At 31.2% G+C, this 23,429-nt stretch overlaps 2 protein-coding genes across 6 annotated transcripts; one reads left to right on the forward strand and one right to left on the reverse strand.

Moving 5' to 3' along the window:
* Positions 1-429: 429 nt before the first annotated feature.
* On the reverse strand, positions 430-5,381 carry LOC105198175 (solute carrier family 25 member 40). Of its 5 annotated transcripts, XM_011164827.3 has the most exons (7): positions 4,755-5,252; positions 4,224-4,390; positions 2,709-2,843; positions 2,427-2,589; positions 2,119-2,346; positions 1,419-1,496; positions 430-815 (listed from the first exon to the last, which is right to left on the reverse strand). In XM_011164827.3, exons 1-7 carry the CDS (start codon positions 4,885-4,887, stop codon positions 787-789), a joined length of 933 nt encoding a protein of 310 aa, XP_011163129.1. In that variant the 5' UTR covers positions 4,888-5,252; the 3' UTR covers positions 430-786. The 5 variants fall into 5 exon arrangements, with proteins under 5 accessions (XP_011163129.1, XP_025997087.1, XP_039308545.1 ...); XM_026141302.2 differs by lacking the exon at positions 1,419-1,496 and having other exon boundaries at positions 2,144-2,346; XM_039452611.1 differs by lacking the exons at positions 1,419-1,496; positions 4,224-4,390; positions 4,755-5,252 and adding an exon at positions 5,259-5,381 and having other exon boundaries at positions 2,144-2,346.
* Positions 5,382-18,073: 12,692 nt separating this feature from the next.
* LOC105195519 (transcriptional adapter 3-B) lies at positions 18,074-21,400 on the forward strand. Its single transcript, XM_011160950.3, has 2 exons — positions 18,074-18,412; positions 18,510-21,400. Exon 2 carries the CDS (start codon positions 18,625-18,627, stop codon positions 19,960-19,962), a length of 1,338 nt encoding a protein of 445 aa, XP_011159252.1. The 5' UTR covers positions 18,074-18,412; positions 18,510-18,624; the 3' UTR covers positions 19,963-21,400.
* Positions 21,401-23,429: the final 2,029 nt, after the last annotated feature.

Raw genomic sequence — 23,429 nt, forward strand, 5'->3', positions numbered from 1 at the left:
TAAAAAGCATGTAAAGTGACGCCTATTTAGACAGGAAAACACACGGATAGCTATTGAAAGGAATGAAAAATGTACTTTTATGTATAAAATTCAAAAAAACTTTACTCGCGGTCCATTTTTACGAATTTGGTAAATATGAGACAAATCATATTTTCACAATAAAACACATAATAACAAAATGACATGCACGACAACATCTCATCGTTAATCTGTCACGTTTCACGTGTATTAGTTCTAATTTTGTCCGCAATGGAATGTCGCTACCGTCAACGCGGAGTTCTCGGTTGATGAGTCAGGAGCCTTAAGAGTTAAAGTTCTCTTCTTTTTTTTATTTTATTTAAAGCAACTGATTAGAATTATAAACTTATACAAAATACAAGTTTACATATATAAATTAATAACTATATAAAATTAAAGCTCCAATTTAAATAATTTGTTAGACATAAATTTATTGTTTCTTTGTAGATTAATCTGTAGAAGGTATATCATTTCGTACTATTAGATTTGTGTTGTAATAAATGTACATCACATTCAATCTCCAATTCAATAGTCTCCCTAGCATTGTACAATTGAAAGAAACGCTTGCCATGTTCAAAGGTCGCAATCATAATTGCACAAGCTGGGGCTACCTTCACTAAACGTGGTGTTAGTCCTGTGAATAAACCTTTCAATCCGTTCTGTTGATAGATCCTTTGTATTATGGCCCATGTGGTACTGCTACGAATAGGCTTATCTGAATAAATTTCTTTTTCACCCATTTCGATTTGCCTGTGTGTTTTTACCACATCAAACGGAATAGTGAAAAATGCTGCGATCTGTAATAATATTTATAATTTAATATTTTGTAAAATATAAAGAATATTATAACAATAGTTATACAGATATCCTTCTATTTATGATAGGGTTATATTCCAAGATTTCCGTCATAAATCAAATTAATTATAAGATGAATAACATTTATATTTCATATAAATAAAACATTAATGGAGAGATTTATTACAATTACAAACCTTTATTTCGGGAATAACAAAATAAATTATTTTCAAAGATAATTCCTAATATAATTTTACTATTAATAATAATTATAATAGAGGAGAGAGGGCTGTAGCGGACAATGCCAGTGCGTCACCGCGACCTAGAGAAGTCTATTGTGACAATACCCTAGCTTATAGTTGCGCCACGTCGAGGCTATTGAAGAACTTTACGACCCGTCGGAGATCTAGTTCCCTGATCTGGTCAGGGGTGATGAATAACTTCCCCTTAAATTCTTGTCTGAGATGGCCGACAGCCGGACAGCCATACATGATATGTTCAGCTGTTTCGGCCGTCTCCATACAGAAACGGTAGTCATTATCCTCAACTTTGCCAATTATGCTAAGGTTGTATTTAAGTTAGCAATGGCCAGAAAGCAGGCTTACCAGAGTGGTTAAATCCCTTTAGTCCAGGGAAAGTAAGTCCCGTGTTTTTTGCGGCAAGTATGTAATGAACTTTTTGGCCTGGGTAATTTTAATATTATAAAATTAACATTTAAATACAGATTAACACTTCAACGAGCAAAAATAAAATTAAAAAGCAATTTTTTTCTTGACTTTTAATGTTTAATATTATAAAATAAATATTAAAATATTTGGTATTACAATATTTAGTAATAATATTTAATTTGGATCACTGGTTAATAAGTGCTTAATTACCTTCATTATAAGCTATATTCCAACTAGGACACATTGATACTACACTGTTCAACTGTGTAAAGTTATTGTTGAAACATAATAAGAGCTCTAGACTTAATTTCTAATACACTAATAACTGAACAATAATCTTCCTCTATACAATTTAGATCGTGTTCATATTATAAATGAATATAATTACTGTATATTAAACATAAAATCTTTAAGAAAATTGATGACAGTATCATATTTTATACATTCTTATTTAGCTTTTTACAGTGTCGAGCAGTGTAACACTGTGTCCACACTTTGTGTTGGACATAGTGTTATATCTTGTCATCTATGTACCTTATTGGAAAACAACTATAATCTATAAGTTAATTTCTAATCAAGTATACCAATTGTATATTCAAAAATTTATAAATTGCAGTAATCTTAAGTAGAGGGATACCTGTATTTTTATATGAAATACATACAGATCCAGCTACAGCTCCTGCTGCCAGACTAAAAGCAAAAGTTTGTTGTGTACTATATGCACTGTACAGCCTTTTTATACTCTCATAATTTAACCAGTATATAGCGCTAAAAGGAACATCACGAAGAAGAGTCGAACTCAATCCCATCCATAAACCAGAAATGCCGCTATACTTCACAAACGTTTTCAATGTCTGTGTTATTTCTGAAATATATAGAGCATATTTAAAATTGTTAAAACGTCAACAAAACTTAATTTAAAGTTTAATATTATATTTATCCTACCTGCATAACTTAGTTTCTGAGATTGCATTTTTGTTCTTATCAACTCCAATGGACTCACCAGTGTTGCAGCCCAGATTCGCGCAGTGCCACCAGCTAAAATAGGAATCCAAAAAGGTTGTTCTACACTAGATCCCTTCTTTTTAAACTTTTTGTTATATGTGTCCTAAAAGATAATATTAAATATTCCATCTAAAGTTCCATCTAAAGCAATATATCACGTATTATCAAATAAATTAAAATTAAAAAGTGTTATCATAATGAAAACGGTAATACTTAAAATACCTTAAGATATAATCTTAATTGTTCATATGAAACAAAGTATACAACAGTTGCAGGTATAGCTAGAACAAGAGTAGGACTTAAGCCACTCCATAATGATGTCACGCCTTCCGTTTTACTTATTTTTATTAAAGCATCCTAAAGGAAAATTAATAAAAATGAATAATGTTAATATTGCGTTAAAACTGCATATTAAATTATGACGTTAGAAACAATTATATAAATGTTTCTTGTATTTTTTTTATTAAAAATATACAAGTTAGCTTTTGTAGGTTCATAATATATAAATTGAATTGGTAATATAAATTGAATAAAACATATCAGGAATTTTTTTCCTGTTTAAGTAAATGTATTAAATCAGTCTGTTTATATTCTTTGTTTTTAATGAAACTAGACTTTATAACACTTAATCAAGATTTAATATGTATACAAAAAAAATATTAATACATTTAACTATATTACAAAATGTACCAGAGCTGCAACTTTTCATGTGTCCAGTAGGCCTATTCTCTAACTTCGTAACAACAATTCGGTACCGTTACAGCGTCGTTGCGCAGATATTATACATGGTAGAAAAGCTGCGCAACGACACGTAACGATATCTCTAGCTGTCGTTAAGAGTTACAGAATACAGCCCCTAGATAATATTTTATTTTAGGCAACCCCTTAATTTATTTAGAAAAAAATAATAACAAATATAATATAATTGTTTAAATTGTTTACAAATAATTTTTTATAAGAAGTATAATATATTCACATATATTAATGTACATAAATAAAAACGATTATCTTAATTTCATTTTTTTGACTTTCATTACAATACATTTATTGATTACATAATTAATGATATATTCAACTAAAATTATAGACTAAAAACGAGATAATCATTTTTGTCTAATAGACAATTTTAAATAAATCTTAATTAATTTTAGTTTGCTAAAATTTTTCTTATACACAACAGTAGAAACAGGAAGAGTAAGAAATATTTAAAAAGCAGTGTTAATATTTATATATGATGCAATGCAAAATCATGAAAGATATATAAGTATCAAGCAGAATTGAAGTTTTAATGTTTTATATTAGTTTTGTGAGATCAAACTTAAGAGCACAGTAATGAAATTAAAAATTTGAAAATATCTTATTTGATAATTTTTTGGAGACAGTTCCATTTCAAAACCATCTGTCCTGGGTCCTGTTGCCCTGATCTTATGATTCAGAAATGTACTTAATAAAAAAAATATAGAAAAATCCAATGGTGTTTGGTACAATTTATAAAAAACTGAAAATGTATTCAAGATTTACATATAAAAAAAAATTAAGTACAAAGATCCATTAGTTGCAGTTGCTTTACTTATTTGTGTAAATTAAACAGTTTAGTTCAAATCATTACATAAAAAATGTTAATTTGTTAATATATTTTGACACAAAAAAAACTCATATAATTTTGCATTGTAAATATCATAATTTAATAAAAAAACAAATCCTAAATTGTATCACAATTATATAGTTATCACATACAACTGTTCCATTAAATTTTCCATTTCTTCTCATCCATTCAGGCATTTTACCATTGCTACAAGGACACAAATGATCCATTAAACCATTACAATATAAAAAACATTTATTTGAAAGCATCGCTTTCTGTTGTGTTTGAAGACGTATTTTCACCACATCCAATGGAGTTACTAAAAATAACAGAACAAGTTATAAACATTCAAAATTGTATTTACTAAAAGAATATGATTACATAAACAATCAAGAAATTAAAACATACTTAAAAAAATATATAAACACTACATTTAACTTCAAAAAAATATAATATACAATAGATGCAACAAGATACAATAGAATTTTGAAATTTTATTAGCTTACAAAATAATGAATTTTAAAATAGCATAAAAAAAGTATATACAATATTTTAATATTTTCTTATTATTTTATACAAAATATATTTATTCAAAATAACATTTTTATAAACTTATGTAAATATATCACTGAGAATATAAAAGTTAATTACAGCTATCCCGTTATATTTGCATACAAACTTACCAATGACCGACGTGATGACTGCACCGGTGCAAGAAGCCACCATTTGTTGATATGGTCTAATACGAAATCTTGGATCATCCAAGTCAATATGCGCGTTCGACGGTACGTTGGTTAATTTATTCATCGTAAACATAACTTCACTTTAATTTACATCAACATACGAAGCTTTCCAATGAAAACTTTAAAAAGCAAGTCATCAGTGTAATACGTCGTCAGAACAAACAGTGCACGTGACATTGTGATATTTTTCTTTTTTTTTAGCGTTCATGTAATAATTAACTTCCTTTACGCATGCCTGATATTTCTTGCATTAGATCTGATCAGATTTAACCTTGTCGACCAAATTCGAATCGGTGAAATTTTTTAATCTCTCCAGAAAAAATTTGAAAAATTTCACATAAATTCAATAATATCAATTAGTCTTATTGCCACAAAACTTAGTGGCTAAAAAATTATAAATCTAGAACTTAAATTACACGAGCGAAGAAATACCACTGAACATACTTCTCTACTGTTCTCTACTTCCTTTAAAGCTGCGTTCAGAAAAACATCCGTGTATATACAGTCACAGAACATATTCCAGTCTATTCCGAGAGAGTGGAAAAACCACATGGGTCCTTGAGCCAGGTGAAACGGGTGTGACGTAATGGTGCGTTCCAAAATGTATCGCTATAAAAATTTATATATAATTGTGATAGAGCTCGTATATTTAAAACAAATTTGAAATAAAAAAATAAATTTAATTTAAAATATTATAGTAAATAAAAATTAAAATGTATAAATACACTACTAAAAAAAAAATAGGGAACATTTTCCAGACACCAAAAATTAGGCTATTTTCAAATGACTGTAACTCGGTGAAAAATCATCGTAGATAAAAAATAAAAAAAGCATTTTGAAGCTTGAAGATCGAGCTTTAACGTTCTACCAGCAGATTTTCAAAATTCTTTTAACTTCCTTATCTTATGCAGTAAAAAAGCACACCTTGTTTTGTTCGTTAAAATTTCGTATTTTTGACACTTTGCAGATCGACCGACAAATTTTTTTCGAATAATTCAAGTAAAATTTCATAAACAACAACTTTTTACCTACAAAAAGGTTTTTTTAAAATTTCTCTACGATTCTTTTTGACCGAGTTACGCAACTTTGAAGCTAAACCTGCATTTTATACAAATGATATCCGTACTCCGTGAAAAATCATCGTAGACAATAAATCAAAAAACCATTTTAAAGCTCGAAGTTTCAGCTTTAACATGCTATTAATGGTTTTCAAAAATTTTCTCAATTTCTTAGTACTATGCCCCAAAAAAGATACACTGTTTTTTCCTTAAAATAACGTATTTTTAACAGCCTGTAGCTCAATAAAAAAATTTTTCTCGACAAATCCAATGCAAGTGCCATAAAGTATGACGTTTTCTCTACAAAATGCTTTTTTTTTAATTTTTTCTACGATTTTTTTTGACCGAGTTACAAGACTTCAAAGATATACATTTTATCAAAGTTATACACACATACACAGTAAAGAGGGTTTTGAGTCGTTAAATACTGCAGAAGTGACGAACTGTGGGGTCCTTATCTCTGCTGTGATACACACACACATACACAGTAAAGAGGGTTTGGAGTCGTTAAATACTGCAGAAGTGACGAACTATGGGCTCCTTATCTCTGCTGTGACACACACACACACACACACACACACACACACACACACGGTGTGCAAAAATCCGACCGACAACCTCCACGTGGTGCACATTGGGTAATGCTAATGTCGGCAGTAGACGTCATTTTTCGGAAAAATGTACTGTAAAAAATGTATATCTTTGAAATCTTGTAACTCGGTCAAAAAAAATCGTAGAAAAAATTAAAAAAAAAGCATTTTGTAGAGAAAATGTCATACTTTATGGCACTTGCATTGGATTTGTCGAGAAAAATTTTTTTATTGAGCTACAGGCTGTTAAAAATACGTTATTTTAAGGAAAAAACTGTACCTTTTTGGGGCATAGTACTAAGAAATTGAGAAAATTTTTGAAAACCATTAATAGCATGTTAAAGCTGAAACTTCGAGCTTTAAAATGGGTTTTTGATTTTTTGTCTACGATGATTTTTCACGGAGTACGGATATCATTTGTATAAAATGCAGGTTTAGCTTCAAAGTTGCGTAACTCGGTCAAAAAGAATCGTAGAGAAATTTTAAAAAAACCTTTTTATAGGTAAAAAGTTGTTGTTTATGAAATTTTACTTGAATTATACGAAAAAGATTTGTTGGTCGATCTGCAAAGTGTCAAAGATACGAAATTTTAACGAACAAAACAAGGTGTGCTTTTTTACTGCATAAGATAAGGAAGTTAAAAAAATTTTGAAAATCTGCTGGTAGAACGTTAAAGCTCGATCTTCAAGCTTCAAAATGCTTTTTTTATTTTTTATCTACGATGATTTTTCACCGAGTTACAGTCATTTGAAAATAGCCTAATTTTTGGTGTCTGGAAAGTGTTCCCTATTTTTTTTTTAGTAGTGTATAATAAAGAAAAACGTTAATAACAAAGTAAAGTTTAAATGTTTTGTTTATTATTCTATTTATGTTATTACAGATTAATAAATATTAATCTTTTATTCTATTAAGGTAAGGTTTCTTGGTCTGCAGTCTCACAAAACCGTTATATAAATATTTATATTTGAGATTAGTATGTTAAAGATTTTTAGTATTATTAAATATTTTCTGATACTAATAAAATATCTGTTTGTTTTCTGTTCCTGAACTCCCTGAATTAGTGTGCACTTAAAGTGAAATAGATATATATTTGAAAGTTAGTGAAAACAAGAAGAAACGTTCCAATGCAGTCTAGTGCAGGAATAGAAAACAAGCCTATACATATAATAGATGATATGCGCAACATATATCTTCATCTAATTTGTTAAAATAAAAATTTATTTTCATTGTTTAAATTGATTCGTCCTATTCTACTAGCATTTAATTTTCATCTACTTTAGTTATATTGATAAAAATATTCATAGTAAAATATTTATGTATTATCTTTATCGTTTATCTTGATTTATTATGTAATTTATTCTGGATCTGAGATATTTATGTTACTATTTCTCAGCGTTATTTGCTAAACACACCCAATGTTTGAGAGTGCGTTCAGATTCCATAAACCACTAGGGAGCTTTTCATTAGCTCCGCCCATTTACCCAGTCACCCAGAGATCACTCACCGGGTGGAGAATCTGGGGGTCGATTGTGTATCTTTGTCGGCTTTTCTCACTTCTCGTATTTTCATCTCACATGAAAAAATACGCGCGATTGGCTATGAGCATAGTGAAAATGCGATATCTCTATGCTCACGTGAGTCAAAATCACAAATGTGAGTGCGAGCAATGTTAGAATAGTTCACATAACCTTTAAAAAACGGTTGCCTTTGAGTTAAATAATCTCCAATAATCTCAAAGTCCCTTATGTTGACGATTGACAACGCGTGTCCCAAGTGAGATACAAATTTTTAAAAAACGGTGCGTAAATATTATATAATTTATTTACAATATATACTTATATTATTTATATCTAATTATTTATTTATTATTATTTATTCTTTATATACTTATTTATATACGTATATAATTATTAATTTATTTATATACTTTATTTATACAATTTTACAAATGTATTATCTAGAATATTGAATGCTTGAGTATCTTTCAGTCTTCTTCTTAATAAATTTAATTTTCTTTTTTTAATTTTATTCGCATTTTCCTCTTGCTCCATAGAAAGTAAAAAGTATTGCATTCTGAAACGATACAAGACTCCGCAAACTCGACCAAATTAGACACTATTTGATTGAACTCGACATCAAAATACTTGCCGAGCAATGTCATGTTAGAAATGTCGCATTTCCACTATGGTGAAAAGTAGCCAATCGAGTGAGAGCTCACTTTTATCATTTTCACTAGGTTTTAGAATACGCAATCGACCCCCAGGGCTGCGTTCAGATTCCCCACCCGAGTGCACCCAGGCACCTAAAGAGCGTTCAGATTCCTTTAGAGTGCCCCTACCGGACATTAGGTGGGTCGTTCACTTTATCACTCTGTCTATCCCGAGAGAGTGGAAAAATCACATGGGTCCTTGAGCCGGGATGAAACGGGTGGGTGACGTAAAGGTGCGTTCCAAAATGTATCGCTATAAAAATTTCTATATATTTGTGATAAAGCTCGTATATTTAAAACAAATTTAAAATAAAAAAATAAATTTAATTTAAAATATTATAGTAAATAAAAATTAAAATGTATAAATATAATAAAGAAAAACGTTAATAACTAAGTAAAGTTTAAACGTTTTGTTTATTATTCTGTTTATGTAATTACAGATTAATAAATATTAATCTTTTATTCTATTAATGTAAGGTGTACTTGGTCTACAGTCTCACAAAACCGTTATATAAATATTTATATTTGAGATTAGTATGTTAAAGATTTTTAGTATTATTAAATATTTTCTGATACTAATAAAATATACTGTTTGTTTTCTGTTCCTGAACTCCCTGAATTAGTGTGCACTTAAAGTGAAATAGATATATATTTGAAAGTTAGTGAAAACAAGAAGGAACGTTCCAGTGCAGTCTAGTGCAGGAATAGAAAACAAGCCTATACATATAATAGATGATATGCGCAATATATATCTTCATCTAATTTGTTAAAATAAAAATTTATTTTCATTGTTTAAATTGATTCGTCTTATTCTACTAACATTTAATTTTTATCTACTTTAGCTATATTGATAAAAAAATTCATAGTAAAATATTTATGTATTATCTTTATCGTTTATCTTAATTTATTATGTAATTTATTCTGAATCTGAGATATTTATGTTACTATTTCTCAGCGTTATTTGCTAAACACACCCAATGTTTGAGAGTGCGTTCAGATTCCATAAACCACTAGGGAGCTTTTCATTAGCTCCGCCCATTTACCCAGTCACCCAGAGATCACTCACCGGGTGGAGAATCTGAACGCAGCCCAGGGGGGTCGATTGTGTATCTTTGTCGACTTTTCTCACTTCTCGTATTTTCATCTCACATGAAAAAATACGCGCGATTGGCTATGAGCATAGTGAAAATGCGATATCTCTATGCTCACGTGAGTGAAAATCACAAATGCGAGTGCGAGCAATAGTAGAATACTTCACATAACCTTCAAAAAACGGTGCATTGCCTCTGAGTTAAATAATTTCCAATAATCTCAAAGTCCCTCCTGTTGACGAGTCAAGACGCGTGTCCCGAGTAAGATACCAATTTAAAAAAAACGGTGCGTAAATATTGCATAATTTATTTACAATATATACTTATATTATTTACATCTTATTATTTATTTATTGTTATTTATTATTTATATACTTATATAATTATTAATTTATTTATATACTTTATACAATTTTACAATGTATTATCTAGAATATATTATCTAAAATATCGAATGGATCCTGAGTATCTCTCAGTCTCCTTCTTAATAAATTTAAATTTCTTTTTCTAATTCTTTTTCTAATTCGCATTTTCTTCTTGCTCGATAAAAAGTAAAAGGTACTCCATTCTGAAACGATACAAGACTCCGCAAACTCGACCAAATTCGACATGATTTGATTGAACTTGACATCAAAATACTTGCCGAGCAATGTCATGTGAGAAATGTCGCATTTCCACTATGGTGAAAAGTAGCCAATCGAGTGAGAGCTCACTTTTACCATTTTCACTAGGTTTTTAAATATGCAATCGACCCCCTGTTCATCAATACCTACCACACGAGAATCGAGGGTGTTTACGATAACTAATCGGATCTCGGATTGGATTGAACAATGGTACTCAACGTAGGTATAGAAAATTTTTCTAGGCTAATCGGATTGACGATTGCTGTTTCAAATGTAATCCGATTGATGACGAAAGCGTGGAGACCGAGAAGCATGCTTGAAAAGTCTCTTTATTTTTTTAAATAATAACACAAAAAATCAAAGATAAAGTTAAAAAGAATGATTTGAATTTAGATTTATTGTAATTTTTTTGTCTAAACACTGGATTTCGTTTAAATTTTTGTTTGTAAAAATTAATTAATCTATTCTAAAGTTTGTGGTTATATCGAAAACAAATCAAAATTAATAAAACAATTATTAATTATTAGGTACATATTAAAGCATATAATATTTCAAGCATATCATATAGAATTCCTGTTTATTATAAACTTAGTAAAAATAACTTTGAAATTATTCAACTACATTATACATTAATCAATATTAATTTATATGTTAAAAATCAATAATGTCTCTGAAAATGTTTTTTTTATTTTTTTCCAGATCGTAAATAAACTTCAACTCCAAGAATAAATAAAAATTACTGGAAAATGGATTGACATGAAAAGGGCATTATTGAACATTATCAATTTGTGCTAACTTAAAATTTGTAAAATCTGCTATTCTTTGTTAGTTGTTCATTAGAGAGTAATAATATAAGACCGGAATATACATAAATAAAATTAAAATAATTGTATGCATATATGATGCGTATATTACATTTTTATATTATTACTCTCTAATAAATAACTAATAAAGAAAAGTAGATTTTACAAATTTTAAGTTAGCACAAATTGATATTGTTCAATAATGTTCTCTTCATATAAATCCGTTTTCCAGTAATTTTTATTTATTCATGGAATTGAAGTTTATTTACGATCTGGAAAAGAATAAAAAGAACATTTTTAGAAACATTATTGATTTTTAACATATAAATTAATATTGATTAATGTATAATGTAGTTGAATAATTTCAAAGTTATGTTTACTAAGTTTATAATAAACAGGAATTCTATATGATATGCTTGAAATATTATATGCTTTAATATGGACCTAATAATTAATAATTGTTTTATTAATTTTGATTTGTTTCCGATATAACCACAAACTTTAGAATAGATTAATTAATTTTTACAAACAGAAATTTAAACGAAATCTAGTGTTTAGACAAAAAAAATTATATTTAAATCTAAATTCAAATCATTCTTTTTAACTTAATCTTTGATTTTTTGTGTTATTATTTAAAAAAATAAAGAGACTTACTTTTCAAGCATGCTTTTCGGTCTCCACGCTTTCGTCATCAATCGGATTACATTTGAGACAGCAATTGTCAATCCGATTAGCCTAGGGAAATTTTCTATACTTACGTTGAGTACCATTGTTCAATCCAATCCAAGATCCGATTAGTTATCGTAAACACCCCGAGTGAGCATCTGCTCACTCTTACCAACTTACATCAAGGCATTTTCATTGGTCATTTTAACTCCCACTTTCAAGTGGGCCCTACTTTTTCCGTGTTACCGAAAACCGTTATGTTTCACCCCCGTGTGAAAATACGACATCACTAGTTTAATAATATGGGGAATATAATTTTGTCCAAGACTGTACACCCAAGGACTTTGATTCTGTCCATGGGGAAATTTTCCAAACTGAGAAGTCACCACTTTCTACATACTTGCAGTTTATGATTAATGAAACGACTAGAGCTTATTAGTCGTTACGTTAATCATGAACTGTAAATATGTAGAAAGATAGCGACTTCTCAGTTTGAAAAATTTCCCCATGGACAGAATCAAAGTCCTTGGGTGTACAATCGTGAGCTAAAAGGTTGCAACACATTTTCTTCGATAGTTTTTGGAATATAAACTTGCTTATCGATCGGCAAACGTAATTGGTTGGATCCACAGGTAAGAACCAATTATGTTTGCCGTTCAATGAGCAAGTCTACATTTCAAAAACCATTGAAAAAAATGTTGCAACCTTTTAGCTCACGACTTTACAGTGCGTTGCATTGATGCCTGGGGTACCGATTTTAAGGACCACGTTTCTTTCTTTATTTTTTTTTATGTTCATGACTGAATGCTGCGGTGATCGTTGACAGCAGCATTTGGTCATGAACGTAAAAATAACTAAGAAAGAAACGTGGTCCTTAAAATCGATACCCCAGGCATCAATGCAACGCACTGTACAGTCGTGAGCTAAAAGGTTGCAACACATTTTCTTCGATTGTTTTTGGAATGTAGACTTGCTCTTTGACCTAGTTTACATCGTTAAAACTTTAGTATTCGTATTAAGTTTGGTGCGCACTAATACTTTAATACAGGCTTGTTTACATCGAACGTACTAAACGTTTCTTACACGACATTTTTTAATATGTTATCGTTTCAGAAAAACCAAATAAGATTACTTATCATAAGACCGGTCAATTAAGGTTATATTCAATAGGCCTAATCCACTACAAAATACGTTTTCATTTGGTACGCGTGTATCATTTGGTACGCGTATCAGTTTGGTACGATAGGCCTAGTTTACACCCAGCACTTGATACGCGTACTAAAGTCGTAACTTTCTATTAAATTATCTTACTTTCGACGATGCATGTATACATGATACATATATTTAATTATCTCGATTTATATTGTACTAGCTTAGTATATTATTCTTTAAATTTATTGCCGAAATTAAGTTAATTTAATAGAAAATTACTAGTTAGTACGTGTATCAAGTACTCGGTGTAAACTAGGCCATACTCTTGCTTGATATGTTCGTACCAATTTGATCCGGCAGTGTTTACATCGTAAGTACTAAAAATTTAGTACGAATTTGATACAAATATAGGCCTAGTTTACACCGAGTACTTGATACACAAACTAACTAGTAATTTTTTATTAAATTATCGTAATTTCGGCAATAAATTTAAAGAATACTATATTAAGCTGGTACAATATGAATCGAAATAATTAAATATATGTATTATGTATACACGCATTGTCGAAAGTAAGATAATTTAATAAAAACTTACGAGTTAGTACGCGTATCAAGTGCTCGGTGTAAACTAGGCCATTGTCCTAGTTTATACTGAGCACTTGATACGCGTACTAACTAGTAATTTTCTATTAAATTATCTTAATTTTGGAAATAAATTAAAAAAATAGTATATTAAGTTGGTACAATATGAATCAAAATAATTAAATATATGTATTATGTATACACGCATTGTCGAAAGTAAGATAAATTAATAGAAAGTTACGAGTTAGTACGCGTATCAAGTGCTCGGTGTAAACTAGATCATAGTGCTTAATACGCATATCAAGTGCACGATGTAAACTAGGCCATTGAACGGCAAACGTCATTGGTTTTTACCTGTGGATCCAACCAATTAAAGGGCCTCGCACATGAAATGCATAACATAATATAAGCACAACATAAGACCAATGGGCCAATGAACATCCATCATAAAGTCGCCATATTGATTTACATAAGATTCCCATTGGTCCAGAAGCCTTAAGGGCCTCGCACATGAAATGCATAACATAACATAAGCACAACATAAAACCGACGGACCAATGAAAATGTTATGTAAATCAATATGGCGACTTTATGCTGAATGCTCATTGGCCCATCGGTCTTATGTTGTGCTTATGTTATGTTATGCATTTTATATGCGAGGCCCTTTATGCTACGCTTATGCTCTGTTATGCATTTCATGTGCGAGGCTCTTAAGGGCCTCACACATGAAATGCATAACATAAGGGCTGTGTTCCGATATTAACTGCCAGTACTGAAAATGTATAGTATATGTGACGTGAACTATAAATTTTCAGTACTGCCAGTAAAAACGGAACACAGCCAACATAAGCACAACATAAGACCGATGGACCAATAAAAATGTTATGTAAATCAATATGGCGACTTTATGTTGGATGTTCATTGGTCCATCGGTCTTATGTTGTGCTTATGTTATGTTATGCATTTCATGTGCGAGGCCCTTTAAGCATCGAACCATCATACACCCCCCAGGCTGCGTTCAGATTCCCCACCCGAGTGCACCCAGGCACCTAAAGAGCGTTCAGATTCCTTTAGAGTGCCCCTACCGGACATTAGGGGCCGTATTCATAGTCCAAGCTCAAGGCAGCGCTTAAGATCGTCTTGGCCAAGACCATCTTATTCAATCAAGATCGTCTTAAGTCATAAGACTTCATAGTCGCCAAATAAGGTGACCTTCGCGAAGAAGATTTTGCTCAAGTAATTCTTATTTGAGTTGACATCGACTTGGCAAAGTTGATCTTAAGATTGTACTTATTTGCCGTTTGGCTATTTTCGTAATATTCCCTAGGACTCCTCCAATAGAAACGTTGCATTTAAGTAATTTTTGTATACTGTAATACTATCTTATATATTATTAAGCTATGATTTTAATTTCATTTGAACTGAAGAGCTAACGGAATCGGCAGGTAATTGTTAAGTATTATTAATTAATATTAAATATTGCAAATATACCAGGGATGGCCTAGAGTATTTCGCTCGAGCACAAAGAAATCCTTATGATAAGCATATTTACATTCGTCTTTCACCGTGATGTCTCTCAGTTTTTGCGAGTGATCCACATTTTACACTGCCTGATAAAATTGGCAATAAAATAGTCTCCAGCACAATTCGTTTCTAGTTAGCCGATATTATTTCTGCATGAGTAGGCGCTCAAGATAAACCAAGGTGATGATGACAATTCAGCGACTAGCTGACTAGCTGAGCTGTATAAATATAAATATATATATATATATATATATATATCTGCTTATGTTCACACCGTCCTTCTGAAAAATAAATTTATTGTTGTAATGCAATGTACCACATGCAGAACAGTTCTTTCTGATTTGTGTCATTATTGATATTAATAGTTTAAAATTTAATACTACACTTAAGGTTTATAATAGCCGTAACCGTAAGAAATTGGTTAATCGTCAATTATTTTCTTATAAATTAACTATGATTGGTCAATTTCTTACGGTTACGGCTATTATAAACCTACTTTAAGTAATTATAAACCAGCCTTAAGAATGCAGAACTTTGTTATTGGCCTAGTTTACACCGAGCACTTGATACGCGTACTAACTCGTAACTTTCTATTAATTTATCTTACTGTCAACAATGCGTGTATACATAATACATATATTTAATTATCTTGATTCATATTGTACCAACTTAATATACTATTTTTTAAATTTATTACCGAAATCAAGATAATTTAAAAGAAAATTACTAGTTAGTACGCGTATCAAGTGCTCGGTGTAAACAAGGTCATTATCACTACAGATTTTACTTCAGATCAATTAAAAGTATGACCTTGGCCTAGTTTACACCGAGTACTTGATACACGTACTAACTAGTAATTTTCTATTAAATTGTTTTGATTTCGGCAATAAATTTAAAAAATAGTATATTAAGTTGGTATAATATGAATCAAGATAATTAAATATATGTATTATGTATACACGTATTGTCGACAGTAAGATAAATTAATAGAAAGTTACGAGTTATTACGCGTATCAAGTGCTCGATGTAAACTAGGCCTATGACCGGAGCACGCGAACCACTTAACCTCCAAAAGCCTTGCTTAATACGTCCTCGGACACGTCTTCGCGAAGATCGTCTTATTTATAAATGTGTGCGTGAAATAAGACAGTCTTAAATGACTATGAATTAATGACTAACAAGGTAGCCTTAAGAACATGCTTAGATGTGTTTATGAATCACATTAAGACATTCTTAAATAAGATCATCTTGAACAAGGTAAAGGGCCTCGCACATAAAATGCATAACATAACATAAGCACAACATAAGACCGATAGGCCAATGAGCATCCAGCATAAAGTCGCTATATGAATTACATAACATTTTCATTGGTTCGTCGATCTTATGTTGTGCTTACGTTACGTTATGCATTTCATGTGCGAGGCCTTTAAGCCTTGAGCATTTGCTTAAATCCTGCCTTGTTTTTCGACTATGAATCTAGAGGGCACCTTAAGATTAAACTTAAGGTGATCTTAAGAATAAGTTCCGACTATGAATACGGGCCTAGGTGGGTCGTTCACTTTATCACTCTGGGTGCTTTCCAGCTACGACACAAGTCGACACTGTGTAACACAGTGTCCATTAATGTGAGTGAAACAACTAAAATTTTCTCTCTTACACTAATGGACACTGTGTTACACAGTGTCGATTTGTGTCGTAGCTGGAAAGCACCCTCTGTCTATCCCGAGAGAGTGGAAAAACCACATGGGTCCTTGAGCCGGGTGAAACGGGTGGGTGACGTAAAGGTGCGTTCCAAAATGTATCGCTATAAAAATTTCTATATATTTGTGATAAAGTTCGTATATTTAAAACAAATTTAAAATAAAAAAATAAATTTAATTTAAAATATTATAGTAAATAAAAATAAAAATGTATAAATATAATAAAGAAAAACGTTAATAACCAAGTAAAGTTTAAACGTTTTGTTTATTATTCTGTTTATGTAATTACAGATTAATAAATATTAATCTTTTATTCTATTAATGTAAGGTTTCTTGGTCTACAGTCTCACAAAACCGTTATATAAATATTTATATTTGAGATTAGTATGTTAAAGATTTTTAGTATTATTAAATATTTTCTGATACTAATAAAATATATTGTTTGTTTTCTGTTCCTGAACTCCCTGAATTAGTGTGCACTTAAAGTGAAATAGATATATATTTGAAAGTTAGTGAAAACAAAAAGGAACGTTCCAGTGCAGTCTAGTGCAGGAATAGAAAACAAGCCTATACATATAATAGATGATATGCGCAATATATATCTTCATCTAATTTGTTAAAATAAAAATTTATTTTCATTGTTTAAATTGATTCGTCCTATTCTACTAACATTTAATTTTCACCTACTTTAGTTATATTGATAAAAATATTCATAGTAAAATATTTATGTATTATCTTTATCGTTTATCTCAATTTATTATGTAATTTATTCTGAATCTGAGATATTTATGTTAGGCTCAATGCACACAGGACGCGTCAACGCGTTACGCGTGGCGAATAGCCAATCATTTTTTCGTTTTTATGCCAAGAAATAAGAAAGCAAAAGAATGATTGGCTATTCGCCACGCGTAACGCGTTGACGCGTTTTGTGTGCATTGAGCCTTACTATTTCTCAGCGTTATTTGTTAAACACACCCAATGTTTGAGAGTGCGTTCAGATTCCATAAACCACTAGGGAGCTTTTCATTAGCTCCGCCCATTTACCCAGTCACCCAGGGTGCTTTCCAGCTACGACACAAATCGACACTGTGTAACACAGTGTCCATTAGTGTAAGAGAGAAAATTTTAGTTGTTTCACTCACACTAATGGACACTGTGTTACACAGTGGCTGTATTCCGATATTAACTGCCAGTACTGAAAATGTATAGTATATGTGACGTGAACTATAAATTTTCAGTACTGCCAGTAAAAACGGAACACAGCCAGTGTCGACTTGTGTCGTAGCTGGAAAGCACCCCCAGAGATCACTCACCGGGTGGAGAATCTGAACGCAGCCCAAGACTGACTAGCGTTCGGAAACACACGAGGGCACACTATATCCCCACTACTTTTCCACTTAAATTACAGAACACACTCACGAGTGGTATTTCCGAACGCAGCCCAAATGTTCTGTGAGTTTCACCCACAGAACATATGTAAAGGTTTCACTCCCGTGGTTGTCAGCGGTAATATTTATAACTTAACCTAAAGATTCGTTATACACTATTAATCACGTTTAATAGTATATATTTTTGCTTTACGCGTAAAAAGCAATGCAAGGTAAATAAAAAACTGACACATATAATCTGATAATTTGAAGTAATTATCGAAGTCTACTTCACAAATGTTAAACAATTGCCTTCAATTATAATTGCAGACTTAACATGAGATTCCTCGTTTGAGGTTGTTCCAAATTAATTGCAAAAGCAATAGCTTTTGTGCGAGGCAACAATTTAATTATTTCTTATCGATTACTACAACCTGTTAAAAAAATGTCTGGAAAGGGAAAGCAGAGTTCCAAGAAGGCTGTCGTCAAAGTTCGTGAGTCCGGAAAAACCACACAATCTTCAGCAAATATTGATACAAACGCAGAGGTATTGGAGCCAACAACTTCTCAATTTTTTTTAAAGACAGTCGACAACAATCGACACCTGCCAAGATATACTAGTATATTAAAGCGTACAGCAGAAGAAGGTATCAGTATGGATGATCTTGATACGCTACAATTAGAACTCGAGACACTCTTGTCAGCAGTTGTTGTACGGCATCGCACACTTCAAGACGAGATTGCCAGCTTGTTTTCAGCAGAAGAACGTAAAGATAGAAGATCGAAGAGTGGCAAAAGCCTGTCTTTACTTGACAAGAAGATACGCGAGGACAAGTTCAAGCCAAAGGAGACCAATACTAAGAGTCAGTCACCTTTACATTCAAAACTCTTTAAGCAGAAAACAGTGGGAGGTTCAACTAGTCAGGTGGTACCAAATTTGCATGAAATTTCAAGGATTGAAGGATCCAAGTCGGATGTGCCAAAGCTGCTCCTCCCAAAAAATGACACGCCTAACAAGTTTTGGGCGTCAGTGGATCCCTATTGCACTGACATCATGCCTGATGATGTGAAATTATTGGAGGAGTTAATTGCTACACATAGTGACATAAGTGAATTCAAGAAAATTCCTTCTTTAGGTCGTCATTACAGCTTAATGTGGGCGCATAACGATCTGTTGCAGGAAGAGGATGCAGCTAACCCAAACAGAGAGAAGAGAAAGAATCGCACAGATATGTCACATTTGATAGCCAAAGGTGATAGAAAGATCAATAGCATCACAGGACCCCTTACTCAGAGATTGGTTTCCGCGCTTCTTGAGGAGAATGTGTATATGGGGAATAATAATATGGAGAACAAATTATTCCGAGATGGAGATCCACCTGTATTGAGGGATCTGACTATTCAGAATTCTATGAATTTGGAGTTACGAATGCATAAAGAGCTAGTCGAGCAAGGTATCTTGGAACCTGATGCACAAAAAAAGAATCAAGAGGATGATGAGATTCTTGCAGAAATTAAAAGATGTCAACAGGAACTCTCTGCATTGTCTAATCACAATGTCACACAATTAAGGAGATTATTAAATTTGGCCCAGGAGGAAAGCAAGAGACAAGCATTGAAACGGAAAATTAGTGTTGCAGATAACGAGGTGATAGAGCATTATAAAAAATTAACTTTGGCAAAACAAAGAAAGGTGCCATTAACGAGAAAAGATCAGGAGAAGGCATGGGCGTGTCTTAAAGAAAGAGAGACTCTCTTGGAACAGTTAAATGTTACCAAATAGTTTAAAAATGTTTTAAACTATATAATGATTATGTCATAAGAAAAATATTTTTTGTGATCCTTTGACATTATAATAGTATTATAGTATTATAAATTGTGGATTCCTTATGCTAAGAAGTACATAGAGTAATTCATAAATAATATAACAATAACAATAAGGAACTGAAGGAGATATTCTTTGATTTATTTTAAAAAGAAGAGATCCCATGGACATATAGTGGTGATAATAAAAATAAAGTCATTTTATACTCAGTTCACAACAAGAACATACCCAAATCTATGCATATGGATAGCATAGTGGAGAAAGCGTAGCACATTACTTAGACTATATATATAAATATGGCACGCTCGGGCCCGCACTTACTGTTACAAAATTGAACAGGTGAAATAATCTCTACATTTCAGTGTGAAATCGATATATATTTAAATCACACAAGTAGGTGTCTATGATATACGAAATAGTTAAATCCGTAATACAAGCATATTTTTATGAAAATCGTGTTTATAATTGAGTATGAGTATTATGTTGTTCTTTAATATGTAGCATCTCAAAAATTAATATTGATATGCTAAGTCGATGCTCTTATGCTATCTGCTAAAGAAGCGAGTGTATAAGTCTGAGCAGGAGACTTTCTCCTGCAAGAGAACGTACGCGAAACGGACGAATTTTCGTTCGCGTTGGATATGTTCTTGCAGTGAACCGAGTATATATAAAAATTAATGCATTTATATTAGATTTTCACTTATTTTAATATAAATTGCAATAAAATAAAAATTTGTTTTTAATCTCTTATGTTTGGAATAAGTAATAAAATAAAAGTACATATTTAAATTTTAATATGATTAAATATTTTTATTAATGATTGTTGTTTTCTTTTTACAGTGGCTCTGTTTTCATGATTACATAGGACTTTCTTCCTAAAATAAGGAATATCTCCTTTAATTTTTTATACTTAAGAATCACCTTGTATAGGTTTAATGTAAAGAAAACAATGCATAACTTATATTATAATAAAAATTAATTTATGCAACACATAAACATAGAATTTAAAATTCGATAACATTACATATACCAAAGTTGAGCATATATTTCTTTCTTGACATATATGTTGCACGATTAATTTTTATTTTTAATACTAAGAAAGAATTCCAAGTTTGAATAATTTGATATAAATGTAAAAGATTTCTTTGCACTAAAGCATTATCATATCAAAATAATTCATATTATTTTACAGAAGTTATACATCAATTAATGGTTTCTAAACGAAATAAATTTTTGATTTATTTACAATATTCGCTATTTAATCTTTTATTTAAGAATGACATTAATTTTCATTCTGCTCTTAATATATGGATATCTTAATGTAAATACAGATTTTATAGTATAGTTTGTAATATAGAATTGATCAATAAAATGTGAGTAAATATTTATAAATACACATATTTAAGATTTGTTTCCATGTGTGTGCATAAAATTTGAAACTGCAAATATGAAATAATACAATCAAAGAAAATTATTTTTCTCTTAAATATATACAAAGCTCAATATAAAAAAGCTATAATTTATTTTATGCCACTATATGTATAACTAATTCAACATTTTTATTTGTTTGATTTAATCCTAGCTCCTCACACATAGGTTGTCCGACGGATCCTATGCGATCTTTTACTGTAACTTTATAATACAATTTGAAGACTAAAAATTGAAATTCAAAATAAACTTTAACTATTCATAGATACAATAAACCTGCAGGCACATTTTTGTTCATTGTTCTCAATGTGAGAATGTACGAAAGTTTAAAATGGATACCCTTCTGTGGATAACTTGCAAGTTTCTGACATTATGGATATCTCTTTATTTTTTACGAAATAGGTTTACTGAACTTCAAACAGTATAAAAATAAGTACATATGTATGTACATAAAATTGTAAGATTCAAAAAAATTATTTTAATGTATAGGGGAGACCGGGGCTATTCGTTAGAGCTTTTTTTCTTTTGTGTTTCCCGAGTCCTATATTCATTAAAAAAAAAGAAACATGGGACGGTTGAAAGGTTGAATCTTCCCCTTCACAATGCTGGTGTAGATAGAACATGGAATTGTACTTGCTTTGAAGTACATATAAAAATGTCGACCAATGCCAAAAATTACGAATAGCTCAAAGCCCGGGGTAATTTGTAACTAGTCCGGGAATATCCCGAAATTTGTGTTTCAAGTTGAAAGACTGTAAAAAAGCTATTGTTAAGACTTTCTTTTATTTAAAAAAAGGTATACAATAAACAAATGCAAACATACATGTTCGCATGTTTTTTTATGCTATCGGTGTGACAGATTTCCTAACCTCACAAATGTCAATCTTTAACGCTTTATAACTTTTTACCTGCTAGAGAGCGTTGATTTTATATTCATATTCATGTTCTATGTACTGAAATACACAATATTATCAAGTTTGAGCTAAACCAATGAAGAACTTTATCTCAATGGTTAACTCTGCGCAAGGTCCGTGGATTGGCGTTGGAGGGGAAGGAAGGTCGTTGCATCCACTTCAACGATGTGGAACGAAAATGGCGGCGGCCATACTTTTACTGCACACTCGCTCACTCATACAACTAATAGCTGTAGTACCTTACTATCTACGTACATACACTAACACTGACTCGCTGTCTCGAAAATGGCGGCTATGCAACGACCTTCCTTCCCCTCCAACGCCAATCCACGGACCTTGACTCTGCGTAGCGCAGACGTTCGTATGTAACACAGCCAAAGGATTAGATCTCCGCGCTGCCGGCTGTCGGACTAACAGATATAACAATTTTGAAGATGCCATTCGTTCGCTAGTTGTTTGCTAGTGTTTGCATGTTTTTTTGTTTTGTTTGCATATTATTTAGTTTAAACAAAAAATCGAAATTAAAATTTGGACAAATTTGGACAAGTAAAAAGCTGTTTTAGCCTTTACTTCATGATTTCCTGAATAATTTAGTGTCGAATCGTTTGCTAGTCGTTTGCTAGTTCCGAATATATAAGTATTCTAATTATATCGATAAATAATGTAATAATTCATTTATTAATAAATGGGATTCTATAGTAACTTTAGCCCTCGTAACTTTCTAGGTGATCGAGTTACCTAGAAAGTTACTAGGGCTAAAGTTACTATAAAAATCCCATTTATTAATAAATGAATTATTACATTATTTATCGATATAATTAGAATAATATTTATATATTTGGAACTAGCAAACGACTAGCAAACGATTCGACACTGAATTATTCAGGAAATCACGAGGTAAAGGCTAAAACAGCTTTTTACTTGTCCAAATTTGTCCAAATTTTAATTTCGAATTTTTGTTTAAACTAATTAATATGCAAACAAAACAAAAAAACATGCAAACACTAGCAAACGACTAGCAAACGAATGGCACCTTCAAAATTGTTATATCTGTTATGCCTGTTCTACAATAGCAGTAAACAC

The sequence above is a fragment of the Solenopsis invicta genome, chromosome 8 (assembly GCF_016802725.1).
Source record: "Solenopsis invicta isolate M01_SB chromosome 8, UNIL_Sinv_3.0, whole genome shotgun sequence".
In the NCBI taxonomy this organism is placed as follows: Eukaryota; Metazoa; Arthropoda; class Insecta; order Hymenoptera; family Formicidae; genus Solenopsis; species Solenopsis invicta.

Bases quoted from the DNA above. Each gene is read 5' to 3' on its own strand.
- LOC105198175 (XM_026141302.2), bottom strand. From the start codon at position 4,887: ATGTTTACGATGAATAAATTAACCAACGTACCGTCGAACGCGCATATT. The intron at 2,347-2,426 runs GTAGGATAAATA...TATATATTTCAG, and splicing joins TCAGAAACTAAGTTATGCAG to AAATAACACAGACATTGAAA. The intron at 816-2,143 runs GTATGTATTTCA...ATATTATTACAG, and splicing joins CAGGAGCTGTAGCTGGATCT to ATCGCAGCATTTTTCACTAT.
- LOC105195519 (XM_011160950.3), top strand. From the start codon at position 18,625: ATGTCTGGAAAGGGAAAGCAGAGTTCCAAGAAGGCTGTCGTCAAAGTT.